We start from the raw sequence: 23,287 nt of genomic DNA on the forward strand, positions 1-23,287 counted from the left end.
CAGCACACTGATAATCTCCTGCTGATTAAACAGTGATTTTATCAAAACTACACCAAGCAGCCCAGTAAGTGACACACACCTGGAATCAGTGTATCTGCCTCTACATTATGCTGCACTCAGACTGGTTGGTAAAAACCTGATAACAGATTCGCTTTAACAGCAGCTGGTTCACCTGATCAGATACATGTGGCATCAGTAGCTGGAATAGTATTGTGTAACTACTTGTAACAGAGTTGTGCATGCTTACAACATAATCCTGGCATCTACTCCCATCCTCTCTCATCTAGTGCTTGTGTGGCGCCCTGGACAAGCCAGGTCGTCACAGGTAAGACACTCACACACCCCCACCCCCGGACAGTTACATTAGCCAGACACAAAATCCTTGTTGCCTCCCTCCAGGGGCTGATGTCCACACCAGGTGGGGTGGAGCCAGGTGGTTTGCCCCACCCACTGAGGAGTTCACAGTCCTGGAGGCAGGAACAGTAGGCAGTGAGGTTCAGGAGGTTGAAATGAGAGGAGTAAAGTGGAGAGTGTCTGGGTTTGTGGCCGAGGCACTGACAGCAAGGTTGGCAGATGGTGGTGGCCGTCTGCAGGAGTGGTGGATCAACGCGGAACCGTAGGACCGGGGTCGGGCGGTGGCCCGCCGGTACCGAACCGGGGAGCAAAGTGAAGCTAGCACATACAGGCAGGGCCTTTGGACCCCGATCAGGCTTGGAGCCGCCGACAAAGGTCTAATCCGATAGTGACCGGAACCCCAGGGGTTTCCTAACAACCAAAGACCCATTAGAAGGCAACCGTCCATACCGTGAGGATATACAGCTACCGCCACAGGCTAGAGATCCAAGGGCTAGCGCCTGCGGGCAAAACGGGCTCCTCCGGCATCCATACACCGGGGAGCGGGCTACCGTTGGGAAGCCATCAGAGTCAACACAGTACACATAGGTGCAGGGAAAGACAGCCACCATCACCTGTCCAGGGAGAGACACTGCAGCCGGCTGCGGGACCCGTCCATCCAGCCGTTTGGTTTACTGGAGACTTTGTGACTTTCTATCTGAGTGAGTACAACCGTGCAATCCGGCACCATGCCGCGCTGTCCCTGCAACCCTGCACCTCACCAACCCTGCCTCCCCGTCACACCACCGGGCCCCAGGACCACCAACCCCTACCCATGGAGGGGGAAAACAACATCCCAGCTGCTCCCTACCATCGCTCCCGGGATCCCCGTCACCAGCAGCGGTGGTGCCCATCTTCACCACAACCCGTGGGTAGCGTCACGGACTAAATCCCCAAACAATCAATCCCCTTTTCACTCACGGGCGAGGAGTCCCCAGCTCCGGCCCACCACTCGAGCCACCAATCAGCTGCAGCAACTGGACCCGAGCGTTGGCGAGCGCAGCGCCCCGCCGCCCGCGACACTTGGAGTTATCAATATACTTTATCTCATACAGAAAAACATGGACTTCCACAAAAAATAGTCGTACACCTGCTGTCCTAGAGTGCAAATGTTCTGAAATGAGAAAGGGGAGCAGGTTGTATCTCATCTGAACTCAGTACTAAGTCCCCCACGATATCACAGTGTCTAAAGTCTATATAGAAATGCCTTCAAAGCCCTACACCTGAGCACAGCACTGTACATTTATCTTTTTGAGAGCCCCTGGGCTTTTAGAGGTGTGACTGTAGCCTGTAGCTATGTCAGCGTGGAAGCTCATAGTTACACAACCAGCTCAACCACTTCAGTAATCATTTTCTGCATAGAAAAGTCTTGCAATTTTTGCAAAAATTTTCTTTTCTCATTGCCACATAAGTATAGTTATTGTAATGTATAATCGCTTAGAAATTACAGAAAACAATCCAATATCTCTAGAATACATTTCCAATGCACAGTTGTGAATCTCACATTAATGATTGACTTTTCCACTTTAAAAGTTCCTTCAATGAGTATTTCCCATAAAAACCCAAATGCAAAGCAGACTATTAAAGTATGTTGTATTGATGAGAGTGAATATTTTTGAGGTATATATTGTGTATAGTGTTCATTATCCAGACTATTTGCATTTTTATATCCAATCTCTATGGGTGGACCTTGATATATATGGGTGGTGAAGCATATTCTCGCTAGTGGGGCATAGTCTCGCTGGTGGGGCATAGTCTCGCTGGTGGGGCATAGTCTCGCTAGTGGGGCGTAGTCTCGCTGGTGGGGCATATTCTCGCTGGTGGGGCATAGTCTCGCTGGTGGGGCATATTCTTGCTAGTGGGGCGGAGTCTCGCTGGTGGGGCATAGTCTCACTAGTGGGGCATAGTCTCCCTAGTGGGGCATATTCTCTGCTATTTGTGGGACATGTGTGATGCCCTGGGCAAGCCAGGGGTCACAGGTCATCACACCACCACACCCTACATCCCAGTTAGGAACACCAAAGCTAACCAAAAATCCTTGTTGCCTTCCTCCAGAGACTGATGTTCACACCAGGGGGTGGGCCAGGCGGTTGGCTCCGCCCACCGAGGAGTTCACAGCTCTGGAGGCGGGAAGAACCAGGTAGTCCAGCAAGGGACAAGAGAGAGTTTAGCTCAGGGGGAGCTTGAGTGAGGAGTAAAACAAGTGAAGTAAAGGAAGTAAAGTGGTAAAGGAGGAAAGCAAGAGTGGTGACAGAAAGAAAGCCTGAAGTAGTCCAGCTGTGTGCAGGACAGGGTCAGCAAGGTCAACAACGACGGTGACTGTCCAGAGGGGTGACTGTTCGGGAGTTCCTGGAAGGACCGCGGACGGGTAGTGACCCGGCGGTCTGGAGCAGCGTGCAAAGGACAGTCAGCACCAGGGCAGGGGCCTCTCGGACCCCGGCAAGGCTAGGAGTCGCCATAATTTGCCGAATCCGTCAGTGAAGGGGACGTACAGTTAGGTCCAGAAATATTTGGACAGTGACACAAGTTTTGTTATTTTAGCTGTTTACAAAAACATGTTCAGAAATACAATTATATATATAATATGGGCTGAAAGTGCACACTCCCAGCTGCAATATGAGAGTTTTCACATCCAAATCGGAGAAAGGGTTTAGGAATCATAGCTCTGTAATGCATAGCCTCCTCTTTTTCAAGGGACCAAAAGTAATTGGACAAGTGACTCTAAGGGCTGCAATTAACTCTGAAGGCGTCTCCCTCGTTAACCTGTAATCAATGAAGTAGTTAAAAGGTCTGGGGTTGATTACAGGTGTGTGGTTTTGCATTTGGAAGCTGTTGCTGAGACCAGACAACATGTGGTCTAAGGAACTCTCAATTGAGGTGAAGCAGAACATCCTGAGGCTGAAAAAAAAGAAAAAATCCATCAGAGAGATAGCAGACATGCTTGGAGTACCAAATCAACAGTCGGGTACATTCTGAGAAAAAAGGAATTGACTGGTGAGCTTGGGAACTCAAAAAGGCCTGGGCGTCCACGGATGACAACAGTGGTGGATGATCGCCGCATACTTTCTTTGGTGAAGAAGGACCCGTTCACAACATCAACTGAAGTCCAGAACACTCTCAGTGAAGTAGGTGTATCTGTCTCTAAGTCAACAGTAAAGAGAAGACTCCATGAAAGTAAATACAAAGGGTTCACATCTAGATGCAAACCATTCATCAATTCCAAAAATAGACAGGCCAGAGTTACATTTGCTGAAAAACACCTGATGAAGCCAGCTCAGTTCTGGAAAAGTATTCTATGGACAGATGAGACAAAGATCAACCTGTACCAGAATGATGGGAAGAAAAAAGTTTGGAGAAGAAAGGGAACGGCACATGATCCAAGGCACACCACATCCTCTGTAAAACATGGTGGAGGCAACGTGATGGCATGGGCATGCATGGCTTTCAATGGCACTGGGTCACTTGTGTTTATTGATGACATAACAGCAGACAAGATTATCCGGATGAATTCTGAAGTGTACCGGGATATACTTTCAGCCCAGATTCAGCAAAAAGCTGCAAAGTTGATCGGACGGCGCTTCATAGTACAGATGGACAATGACCCCAAGCATACAGCCAAAGCTACCCAGGAGTTCATAAGTGCAAAAAACTGGAAAATTCTGCAATGGCCAAGTCAATCACCAGATATTAACCCAATTGAGCATGCATTTCACTTGCTCAAATCCAGACTTAAGACGGAAAGACCCACAAACAAGCAAGACCTGAAGGCTGCGGCTGTAAAGGCCTGGCAAAGCATTAAGAAGGAGGAAACCCAGCGTTTGGTGATGTCCATGGGTTCCAGACTTAAGGCAGTGATTGCCTCCAAAGGATTCGCAACAAAATATTGAAAATAAAAATATTTTGTTTGGGTTTGGTTTATTTGTCCAATTACTTTTGACCTCCTAAAATGTGGAGTGTTTGTAAAGAAATGTGTACAATTCCTACAATTTCTATCAGATATTTTTGTTCAAACCTTCATATTAAACGTTACAATCTGCACTTGAATTCTGTTGTAGAGGTTTCATTTCAAATCCAATGTGGTGGCATGCAGAGCCCAACTCGCGAAAATTGTGTCACTGTCCAAATATTTCTGGACCTAACTGTAGATCCCCCAACAACCAAGTCCCGATTGAAGGCAACAGTCCAACCTTTTAGGAGGAACACCGCCACCGCCAGGGCACCAGTTCCTCAGGGCCAGCGTCTGCGGGCAAAGTAGAGCTCCTCCGGTCCAGCTTGAAGCCGGGGAGCGGGTTACCGGTGGGGACCCATCGCTACCAACACAGAAACATCAGGTGCAGGTCAGAGGGACATCACCGTCACCTACTGGGAGAGCAAGTGCAGCCATCCGTGGGAACCGTCTTTCCAGCCGTGTGGTTTACCGTAAAACTGTGTCAACGTCTCAGGCAGAGTGAGTACCACAGTGCCGCAAGGCACAGCGCTGCCCCCGCGTCCCTGCGCCCACCAGGCCCTGCATCCCCCATCTCATCACCGGGCCCCGGGATCCCCAACCCCTACCCACGGAGGGGCAACGCAACATCTCGCTGCTACACACCATCGTCCCCGGGCCTATAGAGCGGCGGTGGTGAAATCACCACAACCGTGGGTGGCGTCACGGACAATAAACAATCCCCACACCCAACAAACCCCCTTTCACTCACGGGCGAGGAGTGCCGCTCGAGAACCCCCGGGATCCGGCCCACAGCTCGAGCCACCACTGAGCAGCAGCCGCCGGACCCGAACAGAAGGGGTGAGCGTAGTGTGCTGACACCCTCCTCCCCGCCCGCGACACATGTTCCCTGAAACTACTTTAGCTTGACCTTAGTATTTCTAAAATTGACTAAAGCAGCAAAGTGAATGTTTGCCCCAAGCAAAGAAATGCCTCGTTGTGACTATATTGTATGTTTGCACATTTCTGACGAGTCTTCTATAGGCAACAATGCTCTTAAAACACGTCTGGTATGAAGCCTACAACTGGTGTATCTACTAGTCCATTGTTTTGCCCAGAACCTTTAAACAGGTAGAACTACAATGAATGTCATTTGTCACAATCAGCAATTATTTTTATGCTTTTTTTCAGGAACTCTAAATTATGTAAGTTTACAGCAGCCATAGTTCAGCAGCCTTCAAGCTAAACCACATACTTGCTTTTAAGTAAAACAACATATTTCTCCAAGGCCGAAATGTAAATTGATCTGTCTCAAAAAACTGACCAAACCCAGATTTTGGCAACATATAAGTAAAAGAGAAGTAAGGTCAGTGCGCTTGTTCATTTGCAGAACTTGTCACCATCTTGTCCTCTCTTTCGTCCTTGAGTGCCAGTACCAACTTCTACAATGAGTCGGAGTCAACGCGTTTCAAGCTCATATGGAGCATCTTCCAAAGGCTTTAGCTCAGCCTCTGTAGGAGGGGGCGGCAGCAGGCTCAACATCAACTCTTCTGGTCAATGTGGTGGCGCAAGTTTTCGTTCTGCATCTAGTGGAGGGTTTGGTGGTGCATCAGGCGGAGGGTTTGGTGGTGCTGCATCAGGCAGAGGGTTTGGTAGCAGAAGTCTTCTTAACCGTGGTGCTGGCAACAGTAAGATATCTGGTGCTGGTTTTGGATTTGGCTCAGGAGCAGGCGGAGCAGGCGGAGGAAGTAGAGGATTCGGTGGTTCTGGATTTGGTGGTGGTCCTGCCTTACCATCTCCAGGCATTGTAAATGTGACCGTAAACCAAAGTCTCTTAGCTCCACTCTCTTTAGAAATTGATCCAAACATTTCAGTAGTCAAGAAAGAAGAAAGAGAACAGATTAACCCCTTAAGGACGGAGCCAGTTTTGTCCTTAATGCCCAGGCCATTTTTTGCAATTCTGACCAGTGTCACTTTATGAGGATATAACTCTGGAACGCTTCAACGGATCCCGGTGATTCTGACATTGTTTTTTCGTGACATATTGTACTTCATGATAGTTATAAATTTAGAACGATATTTTTTGCTTTTATTTGTGAAAAAATCGGAAATTTGATGAAAATTTTGAAAATTTTGCAATTTTCAAACTTTTAATTTTTATGCCCTTAACCCAGAGAGTTATGTCACACAAAACAGTTAATAAATAACATTTCCCACATGTCTACTTTACATTAGCACAATTTCTGAAACAAAATGTTTTGGGGTTAGGCAGTTAGAAGGGGTCAAAGTTCATCTGCAATTTCCCATTTTTTCAACAAAATTCACAAAACCATTTTTTTAGGGACCACATCACATTTGAAGTGACTTTGAGAGGCCCAGGTGACAGAAAATACCCAAAAGTGACACCATTCTCAAAACAGCACCCCTCAAAGTACTCAAAACCACATCCAAGAAGTTTATTAACCCTTCAGGTGCTTCACAGGAACTAAAGCAAAGTGGAATGAAAAAAAGCAAAAAATAAAATTTTACCTAAAATGTTGCTCTACCCCAAATTTATTCACTTTTAGAAGAAATAACACAACAAAATGAACCCCAAAACGTGTTACCCACTTTCTTATGAACGCGCCAACAACCCACATGTGGTCAGAAACCTTTGTTTGGACAAATGGGAGGGCTCGGAACAGGAGCAGCAATATTTGAATTTTGGAAAGCAAATTTGGCTGAAATAGATTGCGGGCACCATGTTGCATTTACAGGTCCGCTAAGGTACCTAAACAGAAGAAACCCCTCACAAGTGACACCATTTTGGAAAGTGGACCCCTCAAGGCTTCTATCTAGGGGTATAGTGAGCATTTTGGATCCACAGGTACTTCACAGATTTTGATAACGTTACATTGTCACATTGAAAATTTTCATTTTTTTCTAAAAAATGTTGCTTTAGCATCAATTTTTTCACTTTTTCAAGAGGTAATTCCAAAAACTTCACCCCAATGTTTGTTACCCACTTTTTTATGAGCGCGGTGATACCCCACATGTGGCCAAAAACCTTTGTTTGGATAAATGGGAGGGCTTGGAATGGAAAGAGCACCATTTGAATTCTGGAAAAGTTGAAGTAAATTGCGCGCACCATGTCACATTAGCAGGGTCCCTTGGGTACCTATACATCAGAAACCCCCCACAAGTGACCTCATTTTGGAAACTAGACCCCTCAAGGATTTTATTCAGGAGTATAGTAAGCATTTTGAATCCACAGGTACTTCACAAAAATGTTGCTAGTACACAGTGTCAGCCTTCCTGCAGAGATGTGAGTGTTGTCCACGGGAGAACGCAGCTGCCCATGCCCACGATTTGGGTTCAGGCTGCTGTGGACTTTGGCTCTATTCTACCTGCAGAAAACACTCATCTCCGCAGCATAAATTGACATGCTGAGGCTCGGGAAGCTGCGCCACAGGTCGGTTTATGCTGCAGAGAAAAGAAACACAGTGGGCATGGGATTTCTAAAAATCCTTCCACTGTGCTTCTACTGCACAACGCAGCGTTATGGACGCAGGGAAAACACTCTGCGCCCAAAACGCTGCAAACCCTGATTGTGGGCACACAGGGTAAAATGCTACAATGGATGAATGGATAGATGTCAAACATATATATAATGTCCACCCCCCTCTGCAGATTCTAAGCTGGCGCCCTTTAGTGCCTTTCATGTGACACTAAAGGGTGCCTAGCCTTGTATTTAGCCCAAAAGAAAAAAAAATAATTAAAATAAATGACGTGGGGTCCCCCCTATTTTTGATAGCCAGCTAGGGTAAAGCAGACAGCTGTAGCCTGCAAACCACAGCTGACAGCTTCATCTTGGCTGGTGATCAATTTGGAGGGCTCCCCAAGCTGTTTTTTTTTTAATTATTTAGAAATAAATAATTAAAAAAAAACAAAACAAACGTGGGGTCCCCCCAAATTAGATCACCAGCCAAGGTGAAGCTGACAGCTGGGGTCTGGTATTCTCAGGATGGGAAGAGCCATGGTTATTGGACTCTTCCCAGCCTAAAAATAGCAGGCCGCAGCCGCCCCAGAAATGGCGCATCCATTAGATGCGCCAATTCTGGCGCTTCGCCCCAGCTCATCCCGCGCCCTGGTGCGTTGGCAAACGGGGTAATAAATGGGGTTGATACCAGGTGTGTAATGTCACCTGGCATCAAGCCCAGCAATTAGTTATGTCACGGCGTCTATCAGATACCCGACATAACTAATTGACAGTAATAAAAAAAAAAAATTGACAACAAAAAAAAAAATTATTTGAAAAAACACTCCCCAAAACATTCCCTGATTGACCAATTTATTGAAAAGAAAAAAAAAAAAAATCCGCTGTAATCCATTTGGACGTCCCACGTCGACTCTGGACCTTCTAGAATATGGGGGACACGTTCAGGGAACGTATCCCCAATTTTCTAGGAGGGCAGACCCTCCATTTGAGGAGAGTGGGTGCAAAGAATCTGCACCCACCCTCCCCGGGTCACAGCTGCAGACTCTGTGCAGCAGCAGCAGCCAGCGTCCTGAACACAGGAAGCTGACAGCCGCGCTTTGCACATGTGACCGGCGTCTGCTGAGAAGGAGCCGGAGGAGGGGGCCGCGGGGGATCAGCGCTCCGACAGGTATGTATGACACCGGGGGACACCGGGGGGATAGGGGGGGACCCGGCAGGGCCTAGGGAGCAGGTTTCTGTCGCATGTGTGATGGCACATGGGACAGAAACCATAGGAACAGTGTGAATGTGGCCGGCGCGCTGCTGTGATCGGCGGGGCGCGCGGCCATCTTGAATTTTCGGGAGGGGGTTGGGGGTCGGGGGGGGCACTTTGGGGATACCGAGGGGACCGGAGGGAACCGAGAAAGAGGTTTATCTCCCATCTGACATGTTTGATCATGTCAGATGGGAGATAAATCATTTTTTACCGGTGCGGTCATTTACTATAACTTGATGATCGGTATACGGTGTATACCGGTCATCACGTGACTGGGGACCGGAAAAACCGGCCCGAATCATGATCTCCAGGGTCTCAGCTACCCCCGGTAGCTGAAACCCCGGAGATTTTCTGACGCTGGGGGGCGCTAGACCCTTTTTTCTGCCCGCCGTTTTAAAACGGCAGAAAGGAATAAGTACCCTTTTTTGGTGCCGTTTTAAAACGTAACGCGGTCGTAATGGGGTTAAGACCCTAAATAACAAGTTTGCATCTTTTATTGACAAGGTACAATTATTTATCATATCTTTACTTATATGAATAATGTCATTGATATTAATCTGTCCACTTCAAGAGATAGTAGATTACATTGTATAATAATACTAATAATGCTAAGCATAATGCTAAATGTTAATGCTAATACTAATGTTAATGTTAATAATGTTAATACTAATAATGCTAAACATAATGCTAAACTAATAATGCTAAACATAATGCTAAAAATAATGCTAATAATGCTAAACGTAACATTAAGGATCCCTATGCGCCTGCTTAGATGTTGATATTGTGGTGGTGAGCTACTGGTCTACTGATTGTAATACAATGCATGTGATTTACTATAGACCAGCCGTACGCACTATGTTATATTTTTTTATGTTATCTTGTCATAGGTTCGATTCCTTGAGCAACAGAATAAAGTTCTTGAGACCAAATGGGATCTGTTACAACAACAAGGAGGTCCAAGCAGCACAAGCAGTCAAAAAAGTAACATTGAGGCTCTCTTTAATGCTTACATTAATTCATTGAAGAGTCAACTGGATAGCTTACAGAGTAACAAAGGTCGTCTTGAGTCAGAGCTACGTAATGAACAAGATCGGGTTGAGGAGTTTAAGCGCAGGTAAGTTAATAAGACTATTTCAAGGAACTTTAGGCCGATAAAGATTTAGCTAAGAAGTACATGCCCTTCATCAGGTTTTATAAATCATATCTGTTTAATTTATCATTCAATGTGTTTAAGAAATCCTACATTTGTATCTCCTATGTCACAATCAATGGTCTAAGTAGAAACAGTCCCAATATTAAGGAACCTATGGTCATCGGGTTTGTAGCTTAAAGGGTTAGATTTCAAAAGTAACTTATGGCATGCTAAAGCAATTTGATTGTTGGAAATCTGAAGGCTGGAAATTCTAGTAATTACTGACATGTCCCTAGAGTAACTCTCATTCATGTCTATGGTAGACCCATCCCTTTTTGAGATTGGCGGAGTTACAGCTGCTGGGTTCCTGCTAATCTTTTCTCATACAGTTAGGTCCAGAAATATTTGGACAGTGACACAATTTTCGTGAGTTGGGCTCTGCATGCCACCACATTGGATTTGAAATGAAACCTCTACAACAGAATTCAAGTGCAGATTGTAACGTTTAATTTGAAGGTTTGAACAAAAATATCTGATAGAAATTGTAGGAATTGTACACATTTCTTTACAAACACTCCACATTTTAGGAGGTCAAAAGTAATTGGACAAATAAACCAAACCCAAACAAAATATTTTTATTTTCAATATTTTGTTGCGAATCCTTTGGAGGCAATCACTGCCTTAAGTCTGGAACCCATGGACATCACCAAACGCTGGGTTTCCTCCTTCTTAATGCTTTGCCAGGCCTTTACAGCCGCAGCCTTCAGGTCTTGCTTGTTTGTGGGTCTTTCCGTCTTAAGTCTGGATTTGAGCAAGTGAAACGCATGCTCAATTGGGTTAAGATGTGGTGATTGACTTGGCCATTGCAGAATGTTCCACTTTTTTGCACTCATGAACTCCTGGGTAGCTTTGGCTGTATGCTTGGGGTCATTGTCCATCTGTACTATGAAGCGCCGTCCGATCAACTTTGCGGCATTTGGCTGAATCTGGGCTGAAAGTATATCCCGGTACACTTCAGAATTCATCCGGCTACTCTTGTCTGCTGTTATGTCATCAATAAACACAAGTGACCCAGTGCCATTGAAAGCCATGCATACCCATGCCATCACGTTGCCTCCACCATGTTTTACAGAGGATGGGGTGGGCCTTGGATCATGTGCCGTTCCCTTTCTTCTCCAAACTTTTTTCTTCCCATCATTCTGGTACAGGTTGATCTTTGTCTCATCTGTCCATAGAATACTTTTCCAGAACTGAGCTGGCTTCATGAGGTGTTTTTCAGCAAATTTAACTCTGGCCTGTCTATTTTTGGAATTGATGAATGGTTTGCATCTAGATGTGAACCCTTTGTATTTACTTTCATGGAGTCTTCTCTTTACTGTTGACTTAGAGACAGATACACCTACTTCACTGAGAGTGTTCTGGACTTCAGTTGATGTTGTGAACGGGTTCTTTTTCACCAAAGAAAGTATACGGCGATCATCCACCACTGTTGTGGGAACTTGGTGATGTGAAGCAAGCAGTGTCCGACACCTCTGTCATTCTATCAATGGACAACAACAGGTCACTGAACCTCGATGATATCATCGCTGAAGTGAAGGCTCAATACGAGGATTTGGCAAACAAGAGCAGAGCTGAAGCAGAAGACGCCTACAAGAACAAGGTTAGTAAATGTTTTCATTCTACATTATACAAAGCGAGAGAGAAAAGATAAATACTTGTGTAATTCCTTTCCCATTTTCTGCATATTTGATATTGTAGTCCACTCTACTTGGTTGTAAAGGCCCCGTCACACACAGAGATAAATCTTTGGCAGATCTGTGGTTGCAGGGAAATCATGGACATATTGTTCCATTTGTACACAGCCACAAACCTGGCACTGATTGTCCACAATTTCACTGCAACCACAGATCTGCCGCAGATTTATCTCTGTGTGTGACAGTGCCTTAACCCAATCTTTGTTTAAGACCTCCAACTATCATTCAGCCGACAGCTATCTCTCTTGACTCTCCCTTATGCAGGATCACTTAGCTCGGCCAAGCATATGTGTTCATCCCTAAATAAGCACATATTTATAGGATTATTCCCATCTCCAAGATCCAATCCCAATATGTAGTAGGTATAATAATAATAATAATATTAGAAAATACCTCCAATTAGAAATGTAGTTCTCCTGATAGCCATGTCTCTTACCTCATGTTCAGGCATTGCATTGCATTGCATTGCACCTTCGGTATCCATGGGTACAACCACTTGTATAGTGACAGTTAGTTGCTCATGGTTGTGACCATACATACCTAAGCTGCAATGCCCTGCATATGAGGTAAGATACATGGCTATCGCAGGAGAACCATACTACATTTCTAATTGGAGGTATTTGCTAATATTATTATTATACCTTTTACATATTGGGATAGGATCTTGGAGATAGGAATAATCCTTAAGGTATAATCCTCACAGTCCAATGTGGTCAAAACTACGGCTACCAGACAGTGACAGAGTATCTTTCAGGCTGGCTGGACGGCATCTTGATTGCGTTGGCTGACACAATTTTATCCCCAGTCAGAGCCATTCAGAAACTGCAAGTGGCTCTCAATGTACTGGTCCTTGTGTAGGTCATGCCAGACTCCTTTGCCAGGGGCTCATCTCCCAGAGAACAAAAGGATCAGTCACTTAAATTCAACAGCCGGGAATCTTCTTTTCTCTGACTGCTTGGGAACAGCCAGGAGGTGACCATACACAGACACATTAGACTATTGGCTGACCCTCCGATTTCGGGAGGGTGTGGCCATTTTTACTTTGTTCTGTATGGGCGTCTTTAAGATATTACTGTTCACTTTCTCCTATTTCTGTTTGGCTTCCCTATACTTAGGGGTGCTTCACACATCGCGCCAGCGACAACGGCGTCGCTGTTACGTCACCATTTTCTGTGACGTAACAGCAACCTGGTAAGTTAACATCGCTACATGTGCAGAGAGCAGGGAGCCGCGTACACTGCTTAGCGCTGGCTCCTTGCTCTCCTAGCTACAGTACACATCGGGTTAATTAACCCGATGTGTACTGCAGCTACATGTGCAGAGAGCCGGAGCTGGCAGCACAGGCAGCGTGAGAGCTGCGGAGGCTGGTAACTAAGGTAAATATCGGGTAACTACCTTGGTTACCCGATGTTTACCCTGGTTACAGCTTACCGCAGCTGCCAGATGCCAGCTCCTGCTCCCTGCTCGCTTCATTTCGTCGCTCTCTCGTTGTCACACACAGTGATCTGTGTGTCACAGCGGGAGAGCGCCTTTGAAGAAAACGAACCAGGGCTGTGTGTAACGAGCAGCGATCTCGCAGCAGGGGCCAGATTGCTGCTCAGTGTCACACACAGCGAGATCGCTAATGAGGTCACTGTTGCGTCACCAAAACCGTGCCGTAGCAGCGATTTCGGTAGCGATCTCGCTATGTGTGAAGCACCCCTTATGTAGTTAATAGGAGGCTTATCCCTTGTTATTAGGTGGACCTTTCAATTGTAATCAGTAATTAAACATTTAGTTCTCAGAAACGTCTTCAGTCAATGGTTTGATAAACTGTTTAAAGTCCAAGACAAAGCTTCAAACACTTAATTTAGTCTAACAAACCTCTTTTATATTAGGGAATTGCAGAAATTAGGAATTACAGTAATTTCACTTACTTTTTATTGCTTTTTCAACAGTTCCAACAATTGCAAAATGCAGCCGGCCAGCAGGGAGATGAAGTAAAGAACTCCAAAAACGAAATTTCCCAGCTTAACAGACAAATCCAGAGACTTAAAGCTGAAATTGAAAATGTTAAGAAACAGGTAATGTCCTATTTTTAATTTATAAGAGCACTATAAATTCTATCTATCCTTGCCAGTTTACTCACCTTGACCATGGTGGCTCCATCTAACTATTGTTCTTACATTGCCAGCCTTGAATTAGCCATTGCCGAGGCTGAGGAACGAGGAGAAAGAGCTGTAAGTGATGCCAGGGCTAAGTTGGCAGAACTGGAGGCCGCACTGCAAAGGCTGAAGCAAGAGATGGCCCGTCAACTCCGTGAATACCAAGAGCTGATGAATGTCAAGCTGTCTTTGGATGTTGAAATTGCCACCTACCGGGCCCTGCTGGAAGGAGAGGAGAGCAGGCAAGTTCTATTCCGGCAATGCTTCTTTATATATTAATGCCCCAATGCAAAATTTGGAAGAACAAACCTAATTGTAATGTGAAGAGGAGGATAATAGTCATAATTTTCATCAATAAGTGTTTTTTTTCCTACAGGATATCTGGAGAAATTGTTAATCAAGTCAATGTCTGTAAGTATAACATACTAAATATTTGTAGACTAACAGTAAGCCTTGCACTTATTAAAAGAAATATTCTCAAGACAGTAAGTTATCTCTTACCAAGAGAATAAGATGAGATAATTGAGATATGAGATAATTTACTAAGTGCTGCGAGTCTGACTGGAACTCATAAGGCCCCGTCACACTAAGCAACATCGCTAGCAACATCGCTGGTAACGAACAACTTTTGTGATGTTGCTAGCGATGTTGCTGTGTGTGACATCCAGCAACAACCTGGCCCCTGCTGTGAGGTCGTTGGTTGTTGCTGAATGTCCTGGGCCATTTTTTAGTTGTTGCTGTCCTGCTGTGAAGCGCAGATCGCTGTGTGTGACAGCGAGACAGCAACAACTAAATGTGCAGTGAGCAGGAGCCAGCTTCTGCGGAGGCTGGTAACCAATGTAAACATCGGGTAACCAAGAAGCCCTGTCCTTGGTTACCCGATATTTACCTTTGATACCAGCCTCCTCCGCTCTCACTGCCTGTGCTGCCGGCTCCTGCTCTGTGCACATTTAGCTGCAGCACACATCAGGCAATTAACCCGATGTGTGCTGTAACTAGGAGAGCAAGGAGCCAGCGCTCAGTGTGCGCTGCTCCCTGCTCTGTGCACATTTAGCTGCAGCACACATCGGGTTAATTAACCTGATGTGTGCTGTAACTAGGAGACTGGGGGCTGGTCACTGGTTGCTGGTGAGCTCACCAGCAACTCGTGTAGCCACGCTCCAGCGATCCCTGCCAGGTCAGGTTGCTGGTGGGATCGCTGGAGCGTCGCAGTGTGACAGCTCACCAGCAACCTCCTAGCAACTTACCAGCGATCCCTATCGTTGTTGGGATCGCTGGTAAGTTGCTTAGTGTGACTGGACCTATAGTGATCCTGAAATTGAGGTTCAGGAACCTGATCCATTCAAGACAACCCTGCTGGGCCCGATTCCCCATTTCCTGAGACTCCTTTGTCTGGATGAACCAATTCTTATGGGGAGAGGTAGCTTACTATCTTGAGAATAACCCTTTGTTATTTCCGACTCAGAGAATATGGGATAATTTACTAATATAGTCCGACTGCGGGGAACCCATAATGATCCTGCAATTGAGGCTCGGATACCTGATCATTTCAAGATAACCCTGCTGGGCCCGGTTCCCCATTTCCAGAGACTTCCTTTCTTTGGATGAACCAACCCTTCTGGGTAGAGATAGCTACTATCTTGCAAATAACTGTCTAAGATATTACTTGTTTTTTAATGGAATCATAGACTACTTTTTCTGTGCTATTCTAATTTATACCAGTCAAACAGAAGCCAAAACTAATAATTTTTTTCCCCTGTTTGGCCATATAGGGTTGTATAGATCTGTTTGTGTGTATTTTAGGATCTTTCCAGGCCTATACACAAAATATGGAAAAAAAACAGTATGACCTTAACAAAGACAGTTTTAATGCAAGACAAATAAGATAAATGTTGCCGACATTAGTATTGATTTTATGCTAATAGAGAGAGTCCAATATTCGTGAAGACATAGTGAAGCACAGCTGTCCTTTTCTACAACCTCGCACATTATATGAGATCTGTCTAATCTTTGATTTCCCCTATGGGGGGACACCCCACTAGACAATAGAACTCAACAAAATGTATAACCTAATTTATATAAAGTTCAAATAGAAAAATCCAACAATATCTCCTAATTCTTTCCACAGCAGTTGTGAATGTGGCGCCCCTGACCTGGTCAGGCACCACTGAGTACTGCACCCATGCTGGGGACAGTACAATACAGGTAATCCAGAAGGCTGACTGGGGTGTGGAACACAGGCGCATAGTGATCAGGTCTCACACATGTACCCATGAGAGGACCCCTGGGGATCCCAGGAGGGGGCAAAGCCTATACCTCCACTGGAATAGTGGCAGGGGGTTAAAAGCCTCCACCTCCTCTCAAGGGGTGTGGTGGAGAGTCTGGTTGCTAGGTGGCGTAGGCAAGAACAGGAGAGGAGGAGCAGTGAGTCAGTTAGAAGGAGAACGCCAGAGGGCTCAGTGAGGAGCAGACCTGTGGGGCTGATGCTGTCTAACAGCGCCCGCGCAGTGGCTACAGACGGGGGAGAACGGTCAACTAGGAGTGCTGCCTGAAAGCCAGCTTCAGCTAGAGAGTGCACGGAGTGGGAAGTAAGGAGACTGCTAGAGAGCACCAGGCCCAACCGGGCGGCAGATCCCGAAGCGAAGATAGATCCAGCTTTCTTCTGCTAAACCTGCCGGTGTGGGGCTCTTAAAGCCCACACCACAACACTACAAAAGCCGCAGCCACGTAACCGCAGTGAGGGCCCATAGGTCATAGGAGGCAAGAGGCTGGAGTGGCCTGGTCCGGGGAACAAGCACACGGCGAAACAAGAAGGGGAGAGAGGCTTGGAGCATCTTCCCTGGGTGACCCCCATAGGGACTCAAAGTCGGGGTTACCCCAAACCACCAAGGGCTAAGGAAGGCGAGTCAGTAGTCACCCTCATAAAGTCAGCCTGAAGGATACCTGGTTCCCACCTGGTTCATCTCAGCTACGCCCGGGCTACTCACCCTGCCATCAAATGTGAGTAAAGCCCTTGAAAGACATTCCTGCTTGTGTGGTCATTCTGCGCCTTGTGGTACTACAAACTCACACCGGGCTCTGGGGCTTGCCTCACTCTCAGGAGGCTACTACATCCGACTGCACCCACCATCAGCCCCAGGCGTCCCCTAACCTGCAGTGGCGGTCCCCACTGACCGCAATACTGAGAGTGGCGTCACGATCAAACAAGAAGATTTCCTACCAGTGACGGAGATCCAGCAACGTGGAGTCCCTGAAGGTAATGCACCGACACCGACACAACACCTGTGGGGCTTCACATCTGGCGTCACGAACAGGATAAGGACTAGACCTGTTCAGACAGGTGACCATGTGCCTGGGCGGTCCGCTTGAAAAATTGGAAGCGCCGCCATATTGCCACCATGAAAAGCGCGCTGAAAAACAACAGCAGCCCGCGCTGGAAGAAGTTACCGCCCACGAAGAGGTGTGGCTACCCAGAGATCCCCTGGAGAGTTCTGACCTTGCTGATGAAGAAAGCGGAAGCGTCCAGAGACGGCGGAGCAGGAGAGAAGCCAGCAGCTTGCTAATGAAGATGGCGTCTGAGAGCAGAGATCCAGAGCCAGGCTCCGCTGCCTGGTGGTGCCGGGAGCTTGCTATTTTCTGTGACCAGCTGGAGGCTAGGATTGTGCGACAGCTCAGGGAAGAACGCACGGAGCTCCTGGAGATGGCTGCGGCGGTGCGGACCTACGAGGAGGGAGCCGCGCGGCGCCTGCCAGACCGAGCGGCGACGACACAGACCCCGATGCTGCCACAGATGGGTGAGTCGAGTGATGCCCCGGCCAGCGCAAGTGCCCCGGCCCCTGCTGCCACGCCCGCGGTCCCAGAAGAGGCGCCCGGCGCGGCGACGCTGGACCAGGCCGCAGCCACGCTAGAAGCGGCCCGCCAAATCCAGGCCGCCGCAGCGATGCCCCGCCTGTCCCGCAGGGCTCCGACCACCACGGCAGTGCTCATCCGTGCTGCAGGTGTGACGCTGACCCAGGCTGCCACCCTGCTGAACCCGGTCCGCCAAGACCCCACCGCAGCAGCGACGCTCGTCCGCGCCGCAAGTGAGATGCTGAACCAGGCCGCAGCCCCGCCAGGTGCGGCCCGCCAAGCTCCGATCGCTGCAGCGACGTCCAGCCCAGCCTGCACAGAGCCCCCTGCAACAGCGACACTGATCCAGGCCGCCGCCATGCCAGGCGCGGCCCGCCAAGACCAGGCCGCCGCCATGCCGGGCGCGGCCCGCCAAGACCAGGCCGCCGCCATGCCGGGCGCGGCCCGCCAAGACCAGGCCGCCGCCATGCCGGGCGCGGCCCGCCAAGACCAGGCCGCCGCCATGCCAGGCGCGGCCCGCCAAGACCAGGCCGCCGCCATACAGGGCGCGGCCCGCCAAGAAGAGAAGACTACCTCATCATTTTCCCCGGCCTGCAAGGCCAGAGCAGACACCGCTCCCCAGTCCAGAGAGGTCCCTGCCAGGAAGACCCTGATAGGAGAGGACCCCGAATACTGGAAGCTGAAGGCTGATCTGGAGGCCCAGTTCCCGCAAGAGATGGTGGATCGGTACCTGCTCCCTCCGCATACCCCCAAGGAGATTCAGGCAACCCCTGCAGCCGCGCCAGAGAGCCCACCGCCCAGACCAGCTGAAGAGAGCCCATCCCCGGCACTGCCACAACCAGAGTGCAGTGAAGAACTAAGGGGGAGAGGAGGCCAGGAAGCAGAAGGGTTGACTCCGACTCCAGTGTCACCAGTAGCAGATGTGTATTCAGAGCCAGAAATGCTGCCATACTCCCGCTGGGACGAGGAGGACCTGACCCCCTCTGCAGAAGAAGAGCTGCCTAAGAGCTTCACCTGGGAGCCCACAGGCATGGATCCAGCCCGCAAGACACGGCGCAGAAGAACACAGTTTGCTCCAGCACCACAGTCTCCTGAACAGAGAGCAGTCACCGCCAGAGACCTAAAGGAGAAGCGTTTGTTGAGAGAGTCCAAAGCCCAGGCTAGAGGACCCCTGTGTTATGGCGTAGTGGAAGATTTCAACTTGAAAAGTGGCTATGGCTTCGTTGTAGCACCAGGAATAAAAGAAGGGATATTTGTAAACCGCAGAGATGTGAACGCTCATCTGCCAAGAGGACACCCTTGCAGAAATCTAAAGATGGGAGATTCCGTTCAGTTCACCCTGCATCAAGGCGAAAGAGGATTGTATGCTTTGGGCGTAACGCTATGTCCCAACAAACCTTACAGCCATCCCCTGCAACAAGAAAGACAAGAAAGACAAGAAAGACAAGAAAGACAAGAAAGACAAGAAAGACAAGAAAGACAAGATAGAGATAAAGAACCAGATGTAGAAACAGATGAAGACCAAGAACGGAAAGATAAAGATCCTACAGATGAAGAAAGAGACAAAGAGCAAGAAAGTCACAGGTGCCAGTGCCCAACGTGCCCTCGCCCTAGTGAAAAAGAGGAGTAAAGTAAAGTACAGAAAAGAAGTACAGAAGTTAAAGTTTTGAAAGTTTTGTTTGCAACGTTAAAGAATGTGCCCACAAAAACTATTGTGAGAAATAAACTTAAGGCTATGAACTTGCTATAGCCACAAACTCTCGCAGTGTAAATAGTTACACCAGTGGCACCACCACCAGGGCCAGCCTGTTTAGGGGCTTGGCTCGTCTGCAACCAGGGGGGCCCGTCCGTAGAAAAGGGCCTTGGCTCACCTGCGACCAGAGAGCACGCCTGTTTATGGGGCCTTGGCTCACCACCACAAAGAGGGTACCTGGTCAGTACCAACTGTGGAGGCCGCCTCTGCATCCTGCCAGAAGAGGCTGAAGGCGCGGATCCACCAGGCCAGGTATACCCTGAAACCACCAGCCCATGAAAGCCGCCTCTACATCCTGCCAGAAGTGGCTGAAGTCGCGGCCAACGGGAGAGGAAGATTGGAGGAAAGGTCTGGGGAAACGGATGGCCCAGACCTGGTTACCAACAGGACCGGTGACCTGCCTCCTGAGAGGGTTTTGGGTGGGTTAACGGACTTGTGGGTGGAGGGTGGTGATGTCTGATACCTGGTGGTTTTAAAAATGTTTTACATGTTTTAATGTTTTATGCATTTTAAAATGTTGTCTTGCAGCCCGAGGACGTGCTGGTGATAACTAAGGGGGAATGTGGCGCCCCTGACCTGGTCAGGCACCACTGAGTACTGCACCCATGCTGGGGACAGTACAATACAGGTAATCCAGAAGGCTGACTGGGGTGTGGAACACAGGCGCATAGTGATCAGGTCTCACACATGTACCCATGAGAGGACCCCTGGGGATCCCAGGAGGGGGCAAAGCCTATACCTCCACTGGAATAGTGGCAGGGGGTTAAAAGCCTCCACCTCCTCTCAAGGGGTGTGGTGGAGAGTCTGGTTGCTAGGTGGCGTAGGCAAGAACAGGAGAGGAGGAGCAGTGAGTCAGTTAGAAGGAGAACGCCAGAGGGCTCAGTGAGGAGCAGACCTGTGGGGCTGATGCTGTCTAACAGCGCCCGCGCAGTGGCTACAGACGGGGGAGAACGGTCAACTAGGAGTGCTGCCTGAAAGCCAGCTTCAGCTAGAGAGTGCACGGAGTGGGAAGTAAGGAGACTGCTAGAGAGCACCAGGCCCAACCGGGCGGCAGATCCCGAAGCGAAGATAGATCCAGCTTTCTTCTGCTAAACCTGCCGGTGTGGGGCTCTTAAAGCCCACACCACAACACTACAAAAGCCGCAGCCACGTAACCGCAGTGAGGGCCCATAGGTCATAGGAGGCAAGAGGCTGGAGTGGCCTGGTCCGGGGAACAAGCACACGGCGAAACAAGAAGGGGAGAGAGGCTTGGAGCATCTTCCCTGGGTGACCCCCATAGGGACTCAAAGTCGGGGTTACCCCAAACCACCAAGGGCTAAGGAAGGCGAGTCAGTAGTCACCCTCATAAAGTCAGCCTGAAGGATACCTGGTTCCCACCTGGTTCATCTCAGCTACGCCCGGGCTACTCACCCTGCCATCAAATGTGAGTAAAGCCCTTGAAAGACATTCCTGCTTGTGTGGTCATTCTGCGCCTTGTGGTACTACAAACTCACACCGGGCTCTGGGGCTTGCCTCACTCTCAGGAGGCTACTACATCCGACTGCACCCACCATCAGCCCCAGGCGTCCCCTAACCTGCAGTGGCGGTCCCCACTGACCGCAATACTGAGAGTGGCGTCACGATCAAACAAGAAGATTTCCTACCAGTGACGGAGATCCAGCAACGTGGAGTCCCTGAAGGTAATGCACCGACACCGACACAACACCTGTGGGGCTTCACATGAACTCCGCATCCAGTGGTGGCGGCGGCGGTGGCTTCTCCTCCGGCTACGGAGGCGGTTATTCAAGCTCATCTGCTAGCATCTCCAGTTCCGGAAGACAAGATACAAAGCGTGGAGCAGTGAAGATCATCTCCACAACTGAAAGCCTGAGGGCTTCGCGAGCGTCTGATTACTGAATATGAAATATCGGCCAAATGAATGAGTAATTAATGTGCAGCATTCGCTCTATAATCTGTTCCCTGAGAATGTGTACTGAGGTGTAGTCTGTGAATGAGGAGTAGGTACAAAAGTGTTTCAACTTTCCATACAAATGATATAAAATGTAGATCATATTAAAGGGATTGTTGACAATTAGAAACTCATGGCTTCAGTTTAAAAAAAATATTTAAAATATGATAATGTCGCAATATACAGAATATATGTGATATTGTAGCTCAGCCCCCTTCACTCCAAGGGAGCTGAGCTACAATACTACAAAGACGGCAGCCTTGCTTGTTTCATTATGGACAACCCATTGAAAAACATAATCCCACAAGGTGACTTTACAATGATTTGCAATGGTTGCCATGATTCCTAAGGAATAGTAACATTTGCTTTATAAGATTGTTTAAAAATGTATTAAAAAATAACAAAAACTGCCATTACAAACCACTATAAACATTTCAAGTGTTTTTTCAGCCTACTTCTCTTTATAGAATAAGTACCTACAAGTTGGTTTTTGGGTGGTTGTGGGTTTTTACTGTATTCTGCAGTTTAAAGCACTCTCAAAGATTTCACATCAGATGTCAATGTCATCAAACGCTTGTTTTTATGTAACAATGGAAATAAAGCATGTCCCTTTAATAACTGGCTTGTCTGTAAATACTGAAATAGAATATAAAACCAAGAGGTGAATGATAAAAGTAAACTTAGCCCAATTAAGGCCAGGAGCACAATATACATTATATCACAAAAGCAGAAGCCCCTGATTTTATGAACAAAGATACAGTATATGCCAAAATTGAGTACACCGTTCCCATTTTTGTAAATATTTTATTATATCTTTTCATGGGACAGCACTGAAGATCTAACACTTTGATACAATGTAAAGTAGTCAGTGTACAGCTTATGTCGCGGGCGGAGGAGGGGACGCCGCGCTCTCCCACTGCTCGGGTCCGGCTGCCGCTGCGGCTGCTGCGGCCTGCTGCTGCTGCTCGGTGGCTCGAGCGATGGGCCGGATCCCGGGGACTCGAGCGGCGCTCCTCGCCCGTGAGTGAAAGGGGATTGGTTTTTGGGATAGTTTATTGTCCGTGACGCCACCCACGGTTGTGGTGATTTGTTGACACCACCGCTGCTCTGTATGGGGATCCCGGGGACTGATGACAGGGAGCAGCAAAGTTGATGGTTCTCCCCTCCGTGGGTAGGGGGTAGTTGTCCCGGGGCCCAGTGATGAGGTGGGTGATGAGGGATGGCGGGGCCGGTGCAGGGCTTGGTGGGGTGCAGGGACGCGGGGGTCAGCGCTGTGCCTTGCGGCACTGTGGTACTCACTCAGCCTGAGACAGGGACACAGTTCTCGGTAAAACACACGGCTGGAAAGACGGTTCCCACGGACGGCTGCACTTGCTTTTCCCCAGTAGTTGACGGTGACGGTCCCTTTTCCTGCAGCTAAGATGATGATGGTTGCGATGGGTTCCCACCGGTAACCCGCTCCCTGGCTTGGATATGGGCCGGAGGAGCCCTACTTTGCCCGCAGGCGCTGGCCCTGAGAAACTGGTGCCCTGGCGGTGGCGGTGTCTCTCTCCAACGGTTGTGCTGTTGCCTTCAATCGGGACTTGGTTGTTGGGAGACCCAGAGGTCCCCTTCACTAACGGATTTGGCAAATTCACGGCGACTCCTAGCCTTGCC

At 48.3% G+C, this 23,287-nt stretch overlaps 1 protein-coding gene across 1 annotated transcript; it reads left to right on the top strand.

Annotated features, from left to right (window-relative positions):
* Positions 1–5,765: 5,765 nt before the first annotated feature.
* LOC142289974 (keratin, type II cytoskeletal cochleal-like) lies at positions 5,766–21,684 on the top strand. Its single transcript, XM_075333918.1, has 10 exons — positions 5,766–6,219; positions 9,515–9,555; positions 9,939–10,165; positions 10,240–10,368; positions 11,675–11,843; positions 13,875–14,000; positions 14,103–14,323; positions 14,458–14,566; positions 15,854–15,924; positions 21,420–21,684. Exons 1-10 carry the CDS (start codon positions 5,766–5,768, stop codon positions 21,577–21,579), a joined length of 1,707 nt encoding a protein of 568 aa, XP_075190033.1. The 3' UTR covers positions 21,580–21,684.
* Positions 21,685–23,287: the final 1,603 nt, after the last annotated feature.

The sequence above is a fragment of the Anomaloglossus baeobatrachus genome, chromosome 2 (assembly GCF_048569485.1).
Source record: "Anomaloglossus baeobatrachus isolate aAnoBae1 chromosome 2, aAnoBae1.hap1, whole genome shotgun sequence".
Lineage (NCBI taxonomy): Eukaryota > Metazoa > Chordata > Amphibia > Anura > Aromobatidae > Anomaloglossus > Anomaloglossus baeobatrachus.

Bases quoted from the DNA above. Each gene is read 5' to 3' on its own strand.
- LOC142289974 (XM_075333918.1), top strand. From the start codon at position 5,766: ATGAGTCGGAGTCAACGCGTTTCAAGCTCATATGGAGCATCTTCCAAA. The intron at 6,220-9,514 runs TTAACCCCTTAA...GTCGTAATGGGG, and splicing joins GAAAGAAGAAAGAGAACAGA to TTAAGACCCTAAATAACAAG. The intron at 14,324-14,457 runs GCAAGTTCTATT...TTTTTCCTACAG, and splicing joins CTGGAAGGAGAGGAGAGCAG to GATATCTGGAGAAATTGTTA.